The sequence below is a fragment of the Schistocerca nitens genome, chromosome 2 (assembly GCF_023898315.1).
Source record: "Schistocerca nitens isolate TAMUIC-IGC-003100 chromosome 2, iqSchNite1.1, whole genome shotgun sequence".
Taxonomy (NCBI): Eukaryota; Metazoa; Arthropoda; class Insecta; order Orthoptera; family Acrididae; genus Schistocerca; species Schistocerca nitens.
In genome coordinates this window covers 1,047,832,525-1,047,854,204 of record NC_064615.1, presented here as the reverse complement: position 1 = coordinate 1,047,854,204, position 21,680 = coordinate 1,047,832,525, and the positions used below count along the sequence as shown (strand labels likewise).

The 21,680-nt window shown below is 38.1% G+C and overlaps 1 protein-coding gene across 1 annotated transcript; it reads right to left on the bottom strand.

Annotated features, from left to right (window-relative positions):
* Positions 1 to 1,309: 1,309 nt before the first annotated feature.
* Positions 1,310 to 2,566, bottom strand: LOC126237390 (RNA-binding protein pno1). The gene is made up of 2 exons (XM_049947478.1): positions 2,461 to 2,566; positions 1,310 to 2,064 (listed from the first exon to the last, which is right to left on the bottom strand). Exons 1-2 carry the CDS (start codon positions 2,474 to 2,476, stop codon positions 1,394 to 1,396), a joined length of 687 nt encoding a protein of 228 aa, XP_049803435.1. The 5' UTR covers positions 2,477 to 2,566; the 3' UTR covers positions 1,310 to 1,393.
* Between the last annotated feature and the right edge of the window lie 19,114 nt (positions 2,567 to 21,680).

Sequence of the window (21,680 nt, the reverse complement as noted above, 5' to 3'; positions counted from 1 at the left end):
ACAATACAATCTGTCATATGACCAATATGCTATAGTTTTTTTAATGCCTTCAACAACTCCTGGTTCCACTGTTTAGCTGACAAAACACTTGTTTCTGCCTGTCCAACAGGAATGGATTTATTATTCATTTTGTGCAATGAGTTACAACCATCTGTTTAGCAGCTGTCATACATGGAACAGCTAGATCACAGCCGACAAATACTTAATTCAAAGAAATACATAGCAGTTTGGGGGGAAAAAAAATTTTCTCAAGATGTAAATGCAGACAGTAAGTACATATAGCATAATTGGGTGAGGGATGGTAAGATGCAAAAAGAAATTATTCTAAACCCTAGCAAGAAGTTTGAGGTGAGATTGTTTCACAACTGTCACAATCAAATTCCATAATATCAATAAAAAAAATAGGGCTATTAACAAGTCAGAGGAAACTGGGCATATGGATGGTAACAAATTATAAAAGAGGCAAACAGGTATGAAGAAGAAATGTACAGAAAGGAAAGTAGCTCTCAAGTTAAAACATTATTGATAGAGAGAACGGCCGGGGGGGGGGGGGGGGGGGGGCAACATTACCCCTCCAAAGTCAAGATAAACTGGTTTTAGGAGAGTGGAATCCTATAACAGACTAGCAGCCAGATTTTAGCAGCTGAAAGCGTAATTCTTGCAATATTGTTTTTCCTCTATATTTGCATTCTCAAGATTTAAAGGACGAGCATTATCAGAGATAAGTGGTCACATCCATGGAGAAGTGTGCACAGAGTGATGCCAAAACTGTAATATTTCAACTTATTTATGAGGATCAGAATCCACAGCACCATAACTAATTCCCTTTCTATATTACACACAATTTTCCTTGGTTTTAAGTACACCCATTATGCTAAATTCCAAAGATACACTTTTATTGGGCCACAACTGAAGTCATAAAATTCTGTGATTCCACCAGTTTGGAAAAGCACATTCAAAACCAACCATTAAATTTATGTATTATTTTACTTAAAATAAACTTTCAGAACAAACTGAACAAATATGAGTGGAAAAAGTAGCCTGCAAGCATTGACACAAACGAGGAGCAAGCAAGGCCAATGATACCTTCCACATTTATGACTCAATAATTGAAATTTGTTAGCTACACAGCAAGTAGCATTACTTGTTAAACTGTAAATTAATGGAGAAATTATGGAAGCTCTGCAGATAGCACATGTGGTTAAACATCACTTGCCATTTACAACATAAAGCTGATGGTTTGGAATTGGAGGTAATCTCATTTAATTTCAAAAGAAAAAAGTGACAACAAACAAAGAAAATAACAAACTTCTGGAACATAAGTTTTATTATGGTTTTTATATTCACAAATCAAACCAATATTATTTGGTAAACTCTACAATACATAATACTTTTACACACGTTCTGATATCCTACTTGCAACTGTTCGTAGTTGCCCATACACTTTGGAAGGTGGACTACCAAGAATCAGGTTGCATAAAGCTCTTCGGGCAACTTGGATGTTTTGAAACGATCCCAAAATATGTATTTTCGAATCTGCTAAAACAATTCGAGTTTTCGTGGCATTTTCTATTGCAAACTTAGTTCTTCCACCTTTTCCTGCTAGCCTTCCAATTGCACGAGACAAGTGATCACCTTTTAAGGGTTTAACGTCATTGATCTCGAATGATTCAATGAATAAATCATCTAAACGTAAAAGCGCTAAGGCATCTTCCACTTCAAAACCGTACACAAATGCTCTCACAAAGTCAGCAGCTTTCTGTAGATTTGCTATATCTTCTGTATCCTTGCACGTACGTATTTCAACATGTCTAGTCTTCAGATTGAATCTTATTTGCAAATGCAAATGCTCAACGACAGGAGTAAATATTTTCATCCAGTTTTCTTTGAGTGGTGTATAACGATGAGCTGGCACGGGAACTTTTCTTACTTCCACTTTTTCCGCAGAAGTATTCTTCTGTCTTTTAGCTGGAAGAGAATTAGGCTTTGCTTTCCCTTCGATCCCATGGTCAATCTCCATAGGACTGTCATTCTGGGCTCGACGTTTGACTGCTTGTTTAATTTCTGAAATATAAATTACGTTTTGTCAAATTTGAAACATAGTACTAGTTAAAGACTACAACTAGGGCTTCTGTGCACAACTTAAAAGATCTTGCAGCAATAAATATGGATGTGGTAAACCCCTCCTCAGACATAAAGTATTAAAAATTAAAACTACTGGTATCGAAAAAGAAGTTTCTCAACATACTACAACCGCAACAGACTGATAAGGACACTCGCACATGGCATGATCCGACAAATTATTTAGAATAAAAACTTCGGACATATGTAAACAATTACGCGACTAGTACACATCCACCCAAAAATTTCGCCTTACACAAAGTAAACAGAAAAATATAAAAGCCTGACAACATCTGTGCCAAAACAACCATGGCAATAAAAAGATTAATAGCAACCAACCTTCTATTTCTGGCATTTTGATATCTCCTGGAACAATAAATCTACTTTGCCACTTTAGTTTTCCATATTTACAAACCCACGTGCACTCACACGCAAAGAACTTACGAAGAAAGATATGGTATGCCACCAACGATATTTTAGCAAAGTCGAGTCAATGATCGCTGCCAAACGATCGATTCACACTAGGCAAAACGAAACGAGTGGCAGAAGCTTCCATTTCCAGTCTGGTCCCTTTAATCCCACAAACGAACCAACCACCCAAGCTTCCATTTCCAAAAACTGTTACACAGTCCTGATACTATCTCTTGCTCGATGCAACAGCCACCATACTCATCTTGCATATTTAGCTGTTTTGTTTTATGACGCTGTATTCTATATAAGGTAACGGCCCACTGAAAATCTGAAACATCACGTCACCCTTATCTTGAAGCGTTCAAGAGAAGCTCTGACAACCAAGAGAGGAAGTGAAAATCCTACGTCTCAAGAACCTTGCGTAGTGGATAATGTTATGTATAGCAGAGTGGGAGGATGCAGAATCGCATCCCACTAGTGCCTACAGGTAGCCTATCTTAGTGTTGTTGAAGCATTATGCGATTTTCTTTTGAGTTAATGTTCTGCAACATCTTACGTTACTTACATTTCTGTCAGATTAGAGAGCGAAGGATGAAATAAATTTGGCTGTTTGTTACCAAACATGTGACGCGTTCCGAGTGTGTGGTTAGGTAGGAACGTAACAGCACAGTTTTAATTGCTGCGACTGAAACGAGAAGAAACAAATTTTAAATTCTTCCTCAACACAAATTTTTGGCTCTTTATTTCCGAATATGTGGCGATGTCACAGTGTGTGGTTAGGGAGAAACCTAAGAAAACAGCTTAAATTGCTGCGAGTGAAATGAAGAGCAATAAAATTCATAGTCCTCCTTCTCACAAATATTTCTCTGTTTATTTGCGAATATGTGACAATTTCCTAGTGCGTAATTAGGCAGGAACGTAAGAGCATGTAAAGTAAGTAACTTCTGTGTGAACTTTCTGCTTTGAAGCCACCAGATGCTAACGTAATGCTTATTTCTGTGTACCGTTCTCAAAATGGCAATTTTGAAAACTTCATCAGCAGACTGGAAAGCTTCTGTGTCATCTAGTATACACAGGAGACTTTAACATCCATATTGGGGAAGATAGTGACAAAGAGAGGCCTTTTATGAACTTTGGAAGCTGTTATGGACTATTTGTGCAAGTTATCTTAACAACAAGAGAAGATATTTGTGTTCATAAATCTGTCACAAACCTAAATAGCTGGGACTACAAAGTAAGTGTAGTTGACCCTATGTTTGCAGATCACAGTGCGGTAATCATGAAACTACAACAAACTCAGTAAGTACACAACAAACTGCCACCTGACACTGAAATTATATCTTCAGAAATAGAGTTATTACAAAGAAAACTAAAATCCAAGAGGTAGCCAACTGCCAAATCAAAATCCACATGGAAGACTATCTAAGTAAAAATGTGGTATACCTCTACATTAGATAAAATAAAATCCAGTGCACAACTACAAAGTCACTGAAGATATTTTCATTAAGGGTAGACTATACTGCAGTTATTTACAGGCCAAAAGGGTGCACAGAAATAAGTGGAGCAAGCAAAGAAGGAAAGCAATGCCAGATTTATCGAAGAAACTCAAGAATCCATGCAAGGAAGCATGGGATCTGATTAATGAACATAGGCGAAAAAAGGTGATCCACATAACACTACAGAATTATATCAGAACTACCAATACTAGAGTCTACTGGAGTCTATAACGGAATATCAGCTATTAAGTTGTTTTGAAAGAAAGAACACCTTTTATGATATGCAGATGGCTTTTGGAAGATCAGTTCAACTACAACAGCAGTATTTGACTTAGTTACAAATATAAGTCAGGGTTTTGAAGACAACGAGTTTATAGCAATGGTATTCTGTGACCTTAGTGAGGCATTTGATTGTAAACCACATAGGGCCCTGCTCAGCAGGTAAAAATCGTGTAGTATTGGGGGAATTGTTGTATCAGTGCAAGGAGCAGACTCAAGTCAAATGAAGATAAAACAAGGTGTGCCAAAGGGATCTGTAATAGGATCTCTGCTGCTCTTAAGTTTAGTTAATGACATAGACTCCAACAGGGCACACTTTGCAGTTTGCAGATGATACGGCTTTATTCTCAAAAGGGGTGGATATAGTTCAGATTGTTCAACAAGTAGAGGTACCATCCAGTGAGGCCAAGGCCTGTTTCATCATGAACAAGATGAAAATTAATAAAGACAGAACAAAGAGGATTATATGCAGCCTTAGTGATGCTGGAGCCCTGGGTTACACAGCAGCTGTTAAGCTTCTAAGCTTTTTCATTGATACCAAGCTAACTTGGCAACAACGTACTCAACATGTATTTTCCAAACTCTCACAGATTCTACACTTTTTGAGGAAATAAAAAGTGTAATATCACAACATACTATGCAATGTCCCATAGCCACATCAGCTATGGGCTGTTACCTTGGAGCCATTCTGCATGCTATAATGTCACAGTGGTACCTATTAACAGTATGCTATGCAATGTTCCATGGCCATGTCAGCTATGGGCTGTTATTGTGGAGCCATTCTGCAGGCCATAAGAATGTGCTTTTATTGGAAAATAAACCAATGAAACTCATTGCCTCAAGCAAAAAAACTGATCATTGCACAACAGTTTTTTCCATATTAGGAATTCTGACTGTTTTCAGCCAATATTTTTTCAATTGCCTTGTTCATACAAAGAAAACTCATGAGACCTATAGGAAGGGAAATGAAGTTAATCAACACAGCACTCACTATATGGACATTACAGACAGGGAAAGATATTGATTAAGTGAGACACTGAACAGGTTCCCTAAAATTATTTAATGCCCTACCTAATAATATTCAGTCATTACCAATCAAACAATTTAAAACTAAAATTTGCATATACTTACAGTGCTACCTTTGTACAGTATTGAAGAATACATCTCTGATGACAGAACGATGTCTGTGTGAGCTGCAACTCATTGCCAATGAAGCAGAAAAATCTCTGCTATTTTACTATATTATATTGATTGTTTAATTACTGTAAAGTATATTGTTATCTAGTTCCTAACTTTATGTTTTATAATATCCATTTCAGTATCAAAGTTGAAACTGCAAAACTGTATTCATTTTATTGTAGTAATATTATTATAAACTTGACACTGTCTCTCAAGCCATAGCTGGTGAATGACATAGAATTAGTAATAAAGGTAATAAAATAATAAAGGTAATTATTGCTACAACTGAAATGAGAAGCAATAAAGGTAATATTCTTGTTTCTCACAAATATTTGGCTCTATATTTTTCAATATGTGGCGATTTCTGAGTGCGTGGTTAGGTAAGAACCTAACAGGCCTTCTTAAATTGCTATGAGTGAAATGAGCAGCATAACATTCATATTCTTTTTTGTCACAAATATTTTGACAATTATATCCTAGCACACGCATCAGTGGTCACAATATACCATGACAGTAACTGTTCACTTCCGATGTACGGAATTATCTGTTGGGGGAATTTCATATATAAACATGCAGGCTACAAAAAAATTGTTAGACTAATAACACATATTAAATACAGAGGCTCATATACTGCCCCTTCCTTGTTTATATATGTACAAGGTACTAATCTTCAAATAAGCAATCATATTAAAAGAAGGAAATATCTTCAAGCATAATTGTGATTTCCACTCTCATGATACTAGGCAGAAGCATGTACAGTGTGCTGTGTACAGCAAGTAGAATACGTACAAACATTTGTATGGCAGGTGCACTGCATACTGGCATTGTGTTTTATAGCAACATGCCATCCTGTCTGAAACAGATACAAAATTAACCTAAGTGTAAAGTGAAACTAAAAGAGTACTTGCTTGACCACTGCTTCTATTCTGTTTCTGATTTTTTGGAGCACCAAGAAAATATAGTTTAATTGACCACAAATGATCTCATAATTATTCTTAACCAAAATATTCTTTCAGTCATCTTATTGTTTTTATAATTATGTTACCAGTATTCAGCATATATTGATTGTTGTTTTCTAAATCACAGTATGTACTGTATCAAACCTGACTTAGTCTATATCGTTTGTACAGATTATGCACTTAATCACGATTTATAGGAAGAGTAAAGAAATACAAATACAGAGTGACACAGAATAACGGAAATGTTTCAGATGGGTAATGGCAGCCATGGGCAGATGGCAGCACTGGGGGGTTCGTGACAGTTAGCGAGTAAACAGTCCGCCATTTCAGTAATCATGGATCAGTGGAATGGATGACAGCATACATTAGCCATAAAAATGTTTTATAAAAGCAATGATAGTTTGGTAGCAGCACAGAGGGAGTTTCGACGTTATCATTCCATCGAAACATGAGATAAAATGTTCTCTGAAGAGACTGGATCTGCCCTCAAGAAGAAACCAACAGGCCGACCAAGAAGTGTGTATTCTCCAGCGAACATCAATGTTGTAGGCGGCAGTGGTTGGAATGTCACAGAAGGGTCTTCAGAGAATTATTCATCTTGATTTAAAATTTCATCTGTACAAACTACAAATGGTGCAACAATTTAAGGACAATGATTACTGGTTATGATTAGGATTCTGTCAAGAAATGACAACAAAAAAACAATGACGATGAATTTCTAAACAAGTTGTGAATGTCAGATGTGGCGCACTTTCGTCTCACAAGTTATGTGAATAAATAGAACTACCGCTACTGGGCAAACAGAAAACCTCATGACGTTCATGAGCGCCCTTTGCACGCTTGTAAAGTTACAGTATGGTGTGGTGTTTCATCACATGGGATTATCGGACCATATTTTTTCGCAAATGAACTGGGAAACACAATAACTGTCAATGCCGATTGTTACGTGGAGATGTTGTGAACTTTAGTTACACCTGCATTGATCAGCCTTCCAAACGCTCAAGAAGCCTGGCTTCAACAGGATGGAGCGATATCACACACTGCACGGCAACCAATGGCATATGGGGTAGAATTGTTTGGCAACTATGTGATCTCACGATTCGGTAACATTCCGTGGCCCCCTAGATCGCCAGATTTATCCATTTGTGAATTTCTCTTGTGGGGCTACCTCAAGAGCAAAGTCTACACGACTCGACCAAGAACCTTGGATGAGTTAAAATAGAGAATTCGGGAAGCAATTCGCAGTATCCCAGCTGAGATGTTGCAGCAGTCAATGAGGAATCTCAACAGCAGATTTCACAAATATATTCGTACAGGAGGACGCCATCTAAAGGATGTAATTTTTTAAAAACTGACAAATGACATGAATGTTTCATAAATGGGAATGTTGTAAGGTTTCAGGTACTATGAATGTAATTTCTTTCTTTCATATTTCTGTGTCACCCTGTACAAATACGCAAAAATCATGAAGAGACAGATAGGTCACATGTTATAAGTAATGGAATTTCCAGTTGGTACATTGGAAGTTGGACGTCTATGATTCTGCTGTGATCATACACAAACTCTCAGTCTGAGGTATTATTAATGCTTGTAGTAGCAAGCGAACAGTTGTTGAGGGGAGTCAGAAGTGGTCGAACGCAACATGCAATATATGGAAACCATGCAACATGAGAGGTTGTAACCTGCTGTGATTATGCTAGTAGCACCAGAGGAGACTTTGGTATTAATTGAGGATTCATTGGTAATTTGCCTTTTTGCTGCACATAGTTGCTTGTGCACTGGAGGGATTCTGTCAGATTTGTGTATGCATACACTGAGAGCAATATTTGTATCAGTGTTGTGGCCAGAGATTGTGGAATAATTAAAAGTCTGTGTAGAGTTTGTCAATGTTTAAGTAAAATATATATATATATATATATATATATATATATATATATATATATATATATATATATAGGGTGAGTCACCTAACGTTACCGCTGGATATATTTCGTAAACCACATCAAATACTGACGAATCGATTCCACAGACCGAACGTGAGGAGAGGGGCTAGTGTAATTGGTTAATACAAACCATAAAAAAATGCACGGAAGTATGTTTTTTAACACAAACCTACGTTTTTTTAAATGGAACCCCGTTAGTTTTGTTAGCACATCTGAACATTTAAACAAATACGTAATCAGTGCTGTTTGTTGCATTGTAAAATGTTAATTACATCCAGAGATATTGTAACCTAAAGTTGACGCTTGAGTACCACTCCTCCACTGTTCGACCGTGTGTATCGGAGAGCACCGAATTACGTAGGGATCCAGAGGGAACGGTGATGGACGTTAGGTACAGAAGAGACTGGAACAGCACATTACGTCCACATGCTAACACCTTTTTATTGGTCTTTTTCACTGATGCACATGTACATTACCATGAGGGGTGAGGTACACGTACACATGTAGTTTCTGTTTTCAATTACAGAGTGGAATAGAGTGTGTCCCGACATGTCAGGCCAATAGATGTTCAATATGGTGGCCATCATTTGCTGCGCACAATTGCAATCTCTGGCGTAATGAATGTCGAACACGCCGCAGTACATCTGGTGTAATGTCGCTGCAGTCTGCCACAATACGTTGTTTCATATCCTCTGGGGTTGTAGGCACATCACGGTACACATTCTCCTTTAACGTACCCCACAGAAAGAAGTCCAGAGGTGTAAGATCAGGAGAACAGACTGACCAATTTATGTGTCCTCCACGTCCTATGAAACGCCCGTCGAACGTGTACCTCACTCGTCATGGTAATGTATATGTGCGTCAGTGAAAAAGACCAATAAAAAGGTGTTAGCATGTGGACGTAATGTGCTGTTCCAGTCTCTTCTGTACCTAAGGTCCATCACCGTTCCCTTTGGATCCCTACGTAATTCGGTGCTCTCCAATACACACGATCGAACAGTGGAGGAGTGGTACTCAAGCGTCAACTTTAGGTTACAATATCTCCGGATGTAATTAACATTTTACAATGCAACAAACGGCACTGATTACGTATTTGTTTATATGTTCAGATGTGCTAACAAAACTAACGGGGTTCCGTTTAAAAAAAACGTAGGTTTGTGTTAAAAAACATACTTTCGTGCATTTTTTTTGGTTTGTATTAACCAATTACACTAGCCACCTCTCCTCACGTTCGGTCTGTGGAATCGATTCGTCAGTATTTGATGTGGTTTACGAAATATGTCCAGCGGTAATGTTAGGTGACTCACCCTGTATATATATATATATATATATATATATATATATATATATATATATATAAAATAAATTATAGACTTTATTGGTTTCTTTCATTTTTTTACACCATTTAAGGCTAGTTGACCAAACCCCTGCAGATCATCCAATTTCTATGTATGTAAGAAACACGGCAGTAGTTCTTGCAATTATGATAACCATGCATTGCACACTGCACGGATAGCAGTGTAACTTTTGAAATATTTTAGCATGTTACCGAACACGCAGTTGCAGCAGCAAGAGGAGGTAAGTTGTCTGTTGCATACAAGAGCATTGCACAACAGTTGTTAGGAGATGTTAGAGAATATTTTAAAACTCTCAGTCAGATACTTGAGAACTGTCTTCTTTATAATTCGTAGGAGAAGTAATTAATTTTCTGTTCCTATTTCTGTTTCTTGTTGCTTTCTATACATGCAACTAATGTGGTGCCACAGCTTGTGGCTTTCTGTTGTGGCATCGCGAGCTACTGTACACACAGGACACCACAAATTCTGCATAGTTACATAGCTTTCAGTGTGGTGACACTTGAAATCAATTGGGTGGTTATGAATATTATAGCGCAGGTAATGGCATTAGAGTTGTGACAAGAGTCAAATACAGGAAGACGAAACCCAAATGTTGGATCCGAAAATAGATTTTGCTCCAGGATAAATCATGGGCCACAAACACATTTGTAAAAGAAATAACACTCCAGGACGAAACTGCTGTCTGCAGTGGCAACATCCCCAACAACTTGCATATACAGTAAACATCATCTGCAGACATGCCACTCTTCAAAGATTTTAGAATCTTATTATATTCATTGGTACAGGCATTAAAAATATCTAACTTTTAGTTTAACAGGTGCCACGTCACATTTGAGATCTATTTCCTGCATTAATCCACAATTTATACAATGCTTGGTCTCACTAATCACGACATTTACACGACTCGCATTTTTCGTCACATGAATTAAGTATATTTATTTATTCATCAAAAAATCTTTTAAGATTGTGGAATACATCATTGGTTTGCAAATATTGCCCGCAAACACACACACACACACACACACACACACACACACACACACACACACAAATGCAGAAAATCTAACATAGGTTGCTGCTCTTGTAGTTTCACAAGCTGCGAAAGTTTACCTGTCGCTCACTGTTTTCACTTTTTCCAATAATAAACTAAAACACACTAAAAGCTAATGGAGTACAGCAGCAATTAGACCACAATAACAGCAACAGAATGCTCATGTTTCGAAATACTGCCACCAGGGAGCAGTAATGGAAGAAAAGTGGCGCAAACATGTACAACAAGTTGAAGATTTTGTAGTATTACAAAAGCTATGGCTTGTAAGTAGCACCACAAAAAGCTGAAAAACTGCTGTACCCACTAGCTGTGGCTATACTTTTGCTGTGTGTGTGAGCTGGCTGAATGGTACAGAACTGGTTGTCAAAATATTCCACAATGCATTGTACTTGGTCACACTACAGAAAGAAGCGAAATGGGACATTAATGTCAATGTTTCTAGTTGTGACGTAGATATTGTAGATATTGACAGGGAACGGGCTTATCTGTTAACATCAGACGTTAATAAATTCTCGTGTCTTCTTAATTTTACTACTTGTTTTGTATTGTGACGTATTGCAAAGATTCTGTGATGACTAAAATATTTTTCCTATGGGAGTTCTTTCACAAAAGTGACCAGATACCTATTTGAAGGATAAAACTGGTTTGTCTTTTGTAATATCTACATAAAGGAAAAGGCTACAGTGTATCTAAATAAGGGTATAAGTTGATGAAGCAATTGTCATTAAATATCTGTCTTAATAATGAAAAGTCAGCTCTATTGAGGGAGAAAGCCATTTCATACCTTTTTAACAGTTCAAAGTCAGCTCCATCGAAGAAGCAAATTTCAATAGTTTTTGATGTTATTATGAAATCAGAAAGAGCAGAAATCACATAATATGCAATGAAAAAAGACTCTACATATTTCCTTATAAAACACATAATATGCAATGAAAAATAAACTTTTCCTTTTTCCTTATAAACATTGTTTCATACCTTTGTATGCGAATGTTTACTATAGCAAATAAATATCAGTATTTTTCTTTAAAAAATAAATGTTACTATTTTGAAATGTTTCGATGATACTTCCCCTGCTGTTAAAGTTCTTCGTAGTTCACTGTACAAACTTGATCAAGAGCATTCAATATACATCTTGCTGTGGCCACTAATAAAGCTTATCGTGGCTAATTCTTTAATTATGACACTATATTCCATCTTTTTCTCTCAGATGGTATCTCGTAACCTCACCTTCGCTCTTTTGGCGTTGGGGTAAGTGAAGTGACGTTTTGTGAACGCTCCAGCTAGTGTGAGCAGATCACAGTTTGACAGCGACATCAATTACTGGTCCAGTCCACGTCTCTCTCTCTCTCTCTCTCTCTCTCTCTCTCTCTCTCTCTCTGTCTTTCTCTCTCTTTGACATGCAATGATCCTAAGAAGCTGCTTCACACTTCACAATAATGGAGTACACAAACCTGCCTCGGGTATGGACGCGTGTGATGTCCTTGGGTTAGTTAGGTTTAAGTAGTTCTAAGTTCCAGGGGACTGATGACTCAGATGTTAAGTCCCATAGTGCTCAGAGCCATTTTTGAACCAATCGCGACGATGTCTGTACTTGTACATGCAACACTGTTTCTGTATCAGTTTTTCCTTCTCATCTTGTCTGGTAATCTCCCCTGATCCTGGGTTCTCGGCGAATTTGCTGCAACTCTCGCCATTTCCTGATCCTTGCAGTCCTTTTCCTTCAGCCCTCTTCCTTCTCCTTCAATCGCTTTATGAGAAGAATGAGCCACTGGCTCTGAAATCTCGAACATTTCTTTAACTGTCATGTGTGCTTCCTCCTGTTGCTGCTTGGCGAATAATTTTTTATATATCCAATTATTTCCAAAAATTGATTATTTTCATTGATGATGTGATAAAAAAAATGGCGAATAATTTTATTCGAACAAAGTAATAAGCTTACATCGAATTTGATTTAATCTCCTTCAAAGTACTGCCCTTGGCTTGCAATGCACTTATCCCAGTAGGAAGAGCATTCAGCTGCTATGTTGAGCCATCTAACTGTCAGGAGTGGTGGCAAAAAGTTTTCCTTTAAGCAGAGTTTTAATTTTTAGGAAGAGCCAGAAGTTGCATGATGCGAAATCTCGTGAGTAAGGCGGATGTGGAGAGATAGGTACACTTTTTCTTGCCAAACACATGTAAATCAAAAACGAGGTGTGGCGTGCCCCATTGTCGGTCGTGATGAAGGAGGAAGCCACTGGCCCATTTTTCTGGTCTCTGCCTTTCTGCATCGATTCATAAACTTTGCAGTACGCCCTTGTAGAGCTTGGAACGCAATCTGATCGCACTATTCCCTCAAAATGAAACAAAGTAAGCATGATTTTGATATTCGATTTTGAACGACATGCCCTTTTAGGGCGAGGAGATTCACTGATTTTCCATTGGGACTTGAATTTTCATTTCAGAGTCATACCCGCAGACGCAAGTTTCATCTCCAACTACAGTTTTGAACATGAGATCCTTGTCTGACGGAAGACGATCCTTCAGCTCCATGTAAACTGACACACAATTTTCCTTCTGTTCAACACTCAAAAGTCTGGGAACAGACGTAGGACTGACACGTCTCATTTGCAAATTATCAAATAAAATGCTTTGCACCATTCCGTACGAGATGCTGAATTCTATGGCAAGCTCTCGAATAGTTATTCGCCTGTCCGAACGAACAATTTTTGCCAGTATTTGCACGTATTTTTCTGTTTTTGAGTTTAAGGGTCTGAACGTTTCTCGTCTTCAGCCTGCTCATTTCCGGTTTTCAATTGGTCATATCACCTGCGAACAGTCGTCAGAGTTACAGCATTATCGCCATACACAATTTTCATCGTTCCATGAGTTTCTTTGGCACTTTTTTGCATACTGAAACAGAACTTAATGTTGATACATTGTTCGAAATCCATGATGAGCGACAGTCATGGTAAACACAACCTCACTCTAGCGCTCATAGTTACTGATTTACTAGTCAAAAAGTGTTCTAAATTGACGCTGTCTGTCTTTATGGATCAGACTATTGGACAAATTATATCACATAGTTGTAACATCAGCAGCTGTTGCTAAAACAATTCATTCACCATATTTTTGTATCACACCTCATTGATACAGGGGCTTCAAAATTCATGTTACATACTTCTAGGGTTTGTTGAGGGAACTTAATAGATCAAATTTTACATAGGAATTCACGTCTTGAAACGTCACTCAACGTTGCTACAGGGCGTTAAAGTCATAGGCGCTGTTGCCTGTAAATGTTGATTCTGTGGTTATGTTACAGACTTTCTAGGATGATGAGGAAGGATAAATATATAAATTTGGGTTATAGGTCCCTGTAGTGGAAACAAATGAGCCGAAATTTATAAGTGAAAACCATTCTGATATCTCTGACAGTGGAATAAAGGTACTAGTACTTTTGTGAAGACTGTAGGGTAGGCAAGTTCGAAAGGTAGTAATATATACCAAAACAATGAAAAAATATCCAGCGAGCATCGGCTCTTAAATGTATCCCTGAGTAGCTATGAGCAACTGTTCATCTTCATTACTGTGAAACAGATCTCCTCTATTGAACAAGAGCTCACAACTCTTAAGGTATGCATTTTAGAGCGCCTGTTTACTAGACTTTCTTGTCTTGCTCCATACTACCACCTCTGAAAGTTGATTAGCCTACAGTCATCGTAACAACAGTACCAGTATATGTCCTCCACTGTTGGAGATATAAGAACAGTTTTCACTAATAACTTTTGAACCGTTCGTTTCCAGAACAGGACCCTTACCTCAAATTGATATATTTATCCTTCTCCATCGTCCTAAAAAGTTTCTAACATCACCACGGAATCGTCCTGTATATACACACATCAAAAAGTTTTGCATCACCTCCATTCCGAGAGTTCTGCAACCTGAACAGAAAATTGGAATGAGATCAATGTAAACATCATTTCTGCCCTTCTTATTGCTCATGAAAACCACACATTGCATGTTGTACCACCATACAGCGAGACCTTTAGAGGTGGTGGTCCAGACTGCTGTACACACCAGTACCTCTAATACCCAGTAACACGTCCTCTTGCACTAAAGTATGCCTGTATTCGTCGTGGCATACTATCCACAAGTTCATCAAGGCACTGTTGGTCCAGATTGTCCCACTTCTCAACGGTGATTCCGCGTAGATCTCTCAGAGTGGCTGGTTGGTCACGTCGTCCATAAACAGCCCTTATCAATCTATGCCAGGCATGTTCGACAGGGTTCATGTCTGGAGAACATGCTGACCACATAGTCGAGCGATGTCGTTATCCTGAAGGAAGTCACTTACAAGATCTGCACGAAGGTGCGCGAATTGTCGTCCATGAAGACGAATGCCTCGCCAATATGCTGCTGATATGGTTGCCCTATCGGTCGCAGGATGGCATTCCTGTATTGTACAGCCATTACGGAGCCTTCCATGACCAGCAGCGGCGTACGTCGACCCCATATAATGCCACCCTAAAACACAGCGAACCTCCACCTTGCTGCACTCTCTGGACGGTGTGTCTAAGGCGTTCAGCCTGACCAGTTGAAGGCATATGCGACACTCATTGGTGAACATAATGTAATGCCAATCCTGAGCGGTCCATTCGGCATGTTGCTGGGCCCCTCTGTACCGCGCTGCATGGTGTCGTGGTTGCGAAGGTTGACCTCGCCGTGGACGTCTGGAGTGAAGTTCCGCATCATGCAGCCTATAGCGTACAGTTTGAGTCGTAACACGACGTCCTGTGGCTGCACGAAAAGCATTATTCAACATGGTGGCCTTGCTGTCAGGGTTTCTCCGAGCCATAATCCATCGGTAGCGGTCATCCACTGCAGTAGTAGCCCTTGGGCGGCCTGAGAGAGGATGTCATCGACAGTTCCTGTCTCTCTGTATCTCGTTCATGTCTGAAAAACATCGCTTTGGTTCACTCCGAGACGCTGCATGGGGGCTTAATTAAAATGAAATGCAAATATTTTTAGTTTTTGATTTAGCAGCTGTCTGTCCGATTACGAAGTCTCGTAACGGTTGGCCCTGACTGTTATTATTACGCAATCTGACTGCTTAGAACAATAACAAAGAATGAAATGGAAATTTTCATTAACACAATTAATTAATTAAGTCCCCAGCAACTATAAAACCTACGAAACCAAAGCATAAGTGTAACTGTTCTGTGTGTGGAAGTATGACTCAACGTACGCATCTGGCACGGTTCTTCTTCAACAACACAAGAAATTTTAAATATCATTTATACTGAATTAATTAAAGGAAATAGAAATACCATAATTACTCAAGAAAACCAGAATTACACTCTAATACAAGAACACAAGCCAGATGCTTTGTTGACTGAACCTGTAATGACGCATTATTTAAAACATGGAAATAATGAAAAATAAATCAAGTTTCGTTACCTTCATATATTGACCAAAATCACTCTCATAATTACAATATATCTCCACACCGACTCGCTATTACCACATCTCAACAAGAACTTTGCAGTATCACATCTCAGCAAGCACTCCCTACTAGCACATCTGAACACGAACTGACTACTACGAGTCCTGGACAAGCACTGACTTCTAGCACATCTCAATAATGACTCTGCCAGTGGAGGCGGCGGAACAATGCTCTCTAGCGATCTCTGGCGCTGTGGCTCAATGTAGCCACCTTTCATATGCCCTTCCTCCACGGCTAGAATTTGATGGTATTTTTGCCAGCATTGGTGGTGAAAATACCACCAAATTCGTCAAAAAATACAGACAAAAATAAAAGATAATATTAATACGTAAATATCATATAACTAGATAAAATTTTGGCTTTGCACTGACCTTTCAATAACCTAATATATAAAATACAGTAAGCAATACAAATTCTTTCATACATGTGACTTTACATAATAGTTTACACAAGTATTATGTGGTTAAACAATTCAATCAATAGCGTCAGCAATGACGAATATGTGCAGGTAAGAGTCTCATAACTTTTCACAACCAGTAATACACAAAAAATCAGTTAATACAAATATTCACATAAACGCTTTCCATAGCCCAAGAAACAAGTAGTTGACAGTTCCAGCAGTAGCACCCAGCAATGGTCAACAGGTGCAAAAACCAACAAGTGAAATTTTTTCAGTAGAAACAGTCCATCAGTGGCACCCGCAATGTTGATCAGGTGCACACAGCAACAGGTGACTTCATTTCAGTAGAAGCAGTCCATTAGTGGCACCCAGCAATGTTGAGTAGGTGCAGACACCAACAGGTAACACCATTTCAGTAGAAGCAGTCCATCAGTGGCACCAGCAATGTTGATCAGGTACACACAGCAACAGGTGACTTCATTTCAGTAGAAGCAATCCATCAGTGGCACCCAGCAATGTTGAGCAGGTACACACAGCAACAGGTGACATCTTTTCAGTAGAAACAGTCCATCAGTGGTACCCAGCAATGTTGAGTAGGTGCAGACACCAACAGGTAACACCATTTCAGTAGAAGCAGACCATCAGTGGTACCCAGCAATGTTGAGCAGGTACACACAGCAACAAGTTACATTTCTCAGTAGAAGCAGTTCCATAAAATACACTGTCACTGATCACACTGTTCATCAGAGTTTATAAGCAGAAATTAAACATGTCCTAGTGGCACCAATATTGTAGAAAAGGTACAAGTAACAGTCCATAATTTTTTTTTTTTTTTTACAATCACTGATTACACAGTTCATCAGCAGAAATTAAACAAGTCCTTGTGGCACCAATCATGTAGAAAAGGTCCAAGTAACAGTCCATACTATTCACCATAACTACTGAGACAGTTCAGTCATGAACAATGGTTTGAATGCACATACAATTTCTTTAACAAAATATAATCAATGCTCTTACACTAAACATACAAATCATAATAAACACACAAATGATATCAGTTAATTGTCACATTAACTATTACAGTACACAATAACAGTTAACCTATAATATTTATGGGTGTCAGTGCAAGCCACAACAAACAAGTGAAATAATATTTAGGAGATAGGTTGGGATCACTTCTCTGGGATTATAAAAGGAAAACACACAAAACACACTCACTCATCTTTCATCCACATTAGTGCTACTGTGTAATTGAATAGTGTTAACTGTGTAAATGCAATTCTGTCAAAATTTTATGTTCATCATGTGTATCAAGTAGTAGTGGCAGCAATGTATAACAGTCAATAATAGTTAAGTCAACGTCATAGTCATCATGTCAAGACCAATGTTTGCCAAGCCAGATCAAAATGTACGGTTGCTGAACAACTGTCAGTGAGCCAAGATATGCAAATGCTTCCTCTCTCAAAAAAAGTATGTACTGCTTAGTGATTTAACAAGTGTGTGTATAGACAATCTTCCTTCCACTTTAGTGTTCTAGTCTGCCATCTTCATCCTCCTTGTTCCATATAAACCAACAAAACAATATGCTCCTCATTTACTTTACCTCTTATCCACCAAAACTCCAATAATCATTAGCATCATAACATCTCAATACTTCACTAATACCTTTTCAATACGTCGATCATCAATATCATTTGCCTTACCTTTTGTCCACGAAAACTCCAATAATCATCTACTTCACCTAATCTCAATACCTCAATAATACGTCGATACATATAAACCTCAGCACCAATATCATTTCACTTCCATAACAACTCTTTCCTCTAGTCAGTCTCCTCGAACAAGTACAGATAAAATCCTAATCCAAACCAATTCATCATCCCATACAATCCGAAGACACAGTGTCCACACACACCTCTGTGTAATCCATCTGACCCAAATTTTCTACTCATTATAAATTACAAGATACATTTTGGTTCCTTGTCCAACATTAAATAAAAGAAATGCATACATGACCTCTAACAGACTTAGTTCGAATAACTCTCAGTAATTAAGTACGATTACGGAGTGTGAATGATCATAATATTTCACAGTGTGTACACCACTTCAAGAATCATAGCAGAAGCAAACATGTCGAGTATTTTTTGTGTCAAGTGTCACTTCCTATTTCAATTGCTCACGAAAATGCAGTGTAATACTGTCAATGGTCTAAACCTAGTTTTGGTATGTCATGTCATTAGCTTCCTTCCTATTAGCATAAATTTATACAGCTTCCATAAAACCTCAGCTCATGTGACTTCTATGACTTTCTTGTACTAATGTCGTTCGTCGAATTATAGCAGTTCATTTTCTTATCTTAAAAATATAAGGCACTGAGCGTAAGCAAAACATGCAATAGCGAGTAAATATACCAGTAGAGAACAGAATGTCAACAAGTGGATGCAGCACAATTCTTACAACGAGGCTCTGCCAAGCGAACAATCTATAATTAATACAATAGTGTGACCTAAACTCTATGTACGTACACAGTATATCAGCATTTCTATATACTAAATTGAAGAGTAGTTATGACAACAAAACAGAAACGTGTAAATATGCAATCCATACGCACAGCAGCAAACATGCCTTACACAATAAACAGATCATTAGCATCACATCGACATAAGCAAATAAATGTTCATATGTAATCTTAATAAGTACCCATGAAGGCGCAAGCAGATAAATCACAAAGTATAACCTACATACATAACAGCACAACTAATAGGGTGACAATTATAATTTAAATAAATAAGCACAGCAGGCACATAATAGAAAAATATGACATCAGTGAAAAAGCAGTGCAGCCAAGCGATGCATAATATATACAAATAACAACCCTGTTCATTAATTAATCATTGTCAAAATCAGTTAATATGCGTAAGCACGTCGCTTCACTAATAAATTCATAGAACATGAAATTAGCACAAAGTATGAATCACGTAATCGCAAGCAGCAAATTACGTCTGAAGTACGTACCTAAGTGGAATTATGTTACCTGAAAAATAAACTCAATTAACCGTTACCTTTTTTTGTTTATTACTTTCTTCTTCGAAATGATCTTCTTCCTGAAAATTTTCTCCAAAGCAAGTCGTCTTAACGTCGGACACGCACAGAATTTACCTGAAGGTCTTAAATACTTTATACAACCGTATCCTGAAAAATACTGAACGTTAATAACATAATTTATGAAGTCCTTATAGCTTTATACAGAATTTATTCGGAGAAATTAAACTGTGTATTTATTTACGTCTGTCAGTGCATTCGCACTGAGCGCTCGATCAGCTGTAGGCGTGTGACGTAGGAAGTGATTGTTTGCGGTCAACGACTGCCTTGTGCGGCGCGCAGACTGACTGTTGCTTTGAGTATGTGCCGCCGCCAAAACACAGCGCGGTACTCTTGCATTCTCCGCATGTTTACGTAGCTGTTAGTTTCTCTAAAGTATGTCATTCTACAAAAATTTTTACGTTCGATATATGATGTATTCCCTTAGAGCGCCGAGATTTAAGAGTTTCTACTTCAACAGTGTTATCATGAATAATTTTGCGAACTCTATACGGCCCGTTATAAAGCAGAAAAAATTTGCGACATAAGCCTTTTCCTTTATGAGACAAACGATGAGATTTAATTAACACCTTCTGACCAACTGACAAGATTTTTAAACGACCAGGACGTTTCGCTGATTTCTCTCTTCTAGCAGCCGCAGACGCAATATTTCGTAGAGCCAGGTTGACAACTTCAGAATGCCGCAGTTTCCGTGAAAGCGGAAAAGGAACGATTTCAGAAATGCGATTTGTTGGTACTTCATTTTTTAATATCAATAGCGGCGGTAAAGAAGTTGAGTCATTAGGAAGTTCATTCAGAATGTTTTGAAAAATATGAAGATACTGATCCCACGTTCTGTGATTCTGATGACAATAAAGACGACACAATTTATTGATTTCCTTCATCCATCTTTCTGAAGCGTTAGACTGAGGGTGAAAAAGTGAAATGAAAATTGGTTTAATTTTACGACGCCGTAGAGTACGAAGCCAAATTTTAGAGCGAAACTGTGATCCATTATCTGATATAACCTTATCAACATGACCAACTTCTTTAAGAAAATGTTTGATGAAAGCATTAGATACTGAACGAGCTGTTGCTTTGCGTAATGGTGTAAAACACACGTATTTTGATGTCAATTCCACTGCTACGAAAATGTACGCAAAACCATTAGTAGAACGAACCACTGGACCGAACAAATCGACTGCAGCCATGTCCTTTAATTTCGCTGGAATGATAGGAAACAACGGTGCTCTGTGAGAAACCGTTGGCGGCTTAGCCTTTTGACATAATTTGCATTTGGCAAGAACAGATCGAATACGTTTTTCCATATTACTGAAGTAACAATTTTCTCGTAATTTATGAAAACATTTTCTGGGACCAAAGTGCGCATAACTAAAATGTGTGTACCAAATCAATTTATTGACCCACTCATCAGGAATACAAACTAACCAAACAGAGTTGTCGACCGATTTTCGTTTGAAAAGAATGTCATTGCGAACTAAATAATGCTGTCTAATCGCTACGCTTTCCTTTCTCCTCCACTTCTCCTTAATGTCCTTCCAGATTGGATCCTTATTTTGCTCCTTAGCGATGTCCTGGAGCGAAGACGAAATAAAGTTCTCAAACGCAACACCTTGAATGTACATCAAACAATAATGGTTTTCTTTGCCGTCCTCTTCGGCACTTTGTTTCGAACCCATAGGTGCACGTGATAAAGCATCAGCAACAATATTTGAAGATCCCTGTATGTAAACAATACTAAAATCAAATTCCTGTAGGTACAACGCCCATCGTGACAATCTGCCATGAGTTAATTTTGTCGACATAAGAAATTCCAGAGCTCGATGATCGGTGTAAACCTTAGTATGTCTGCCAAACAAAAATGTGCGAAATTTTGTGAAGGCCCATACAACAGCCAAAGCT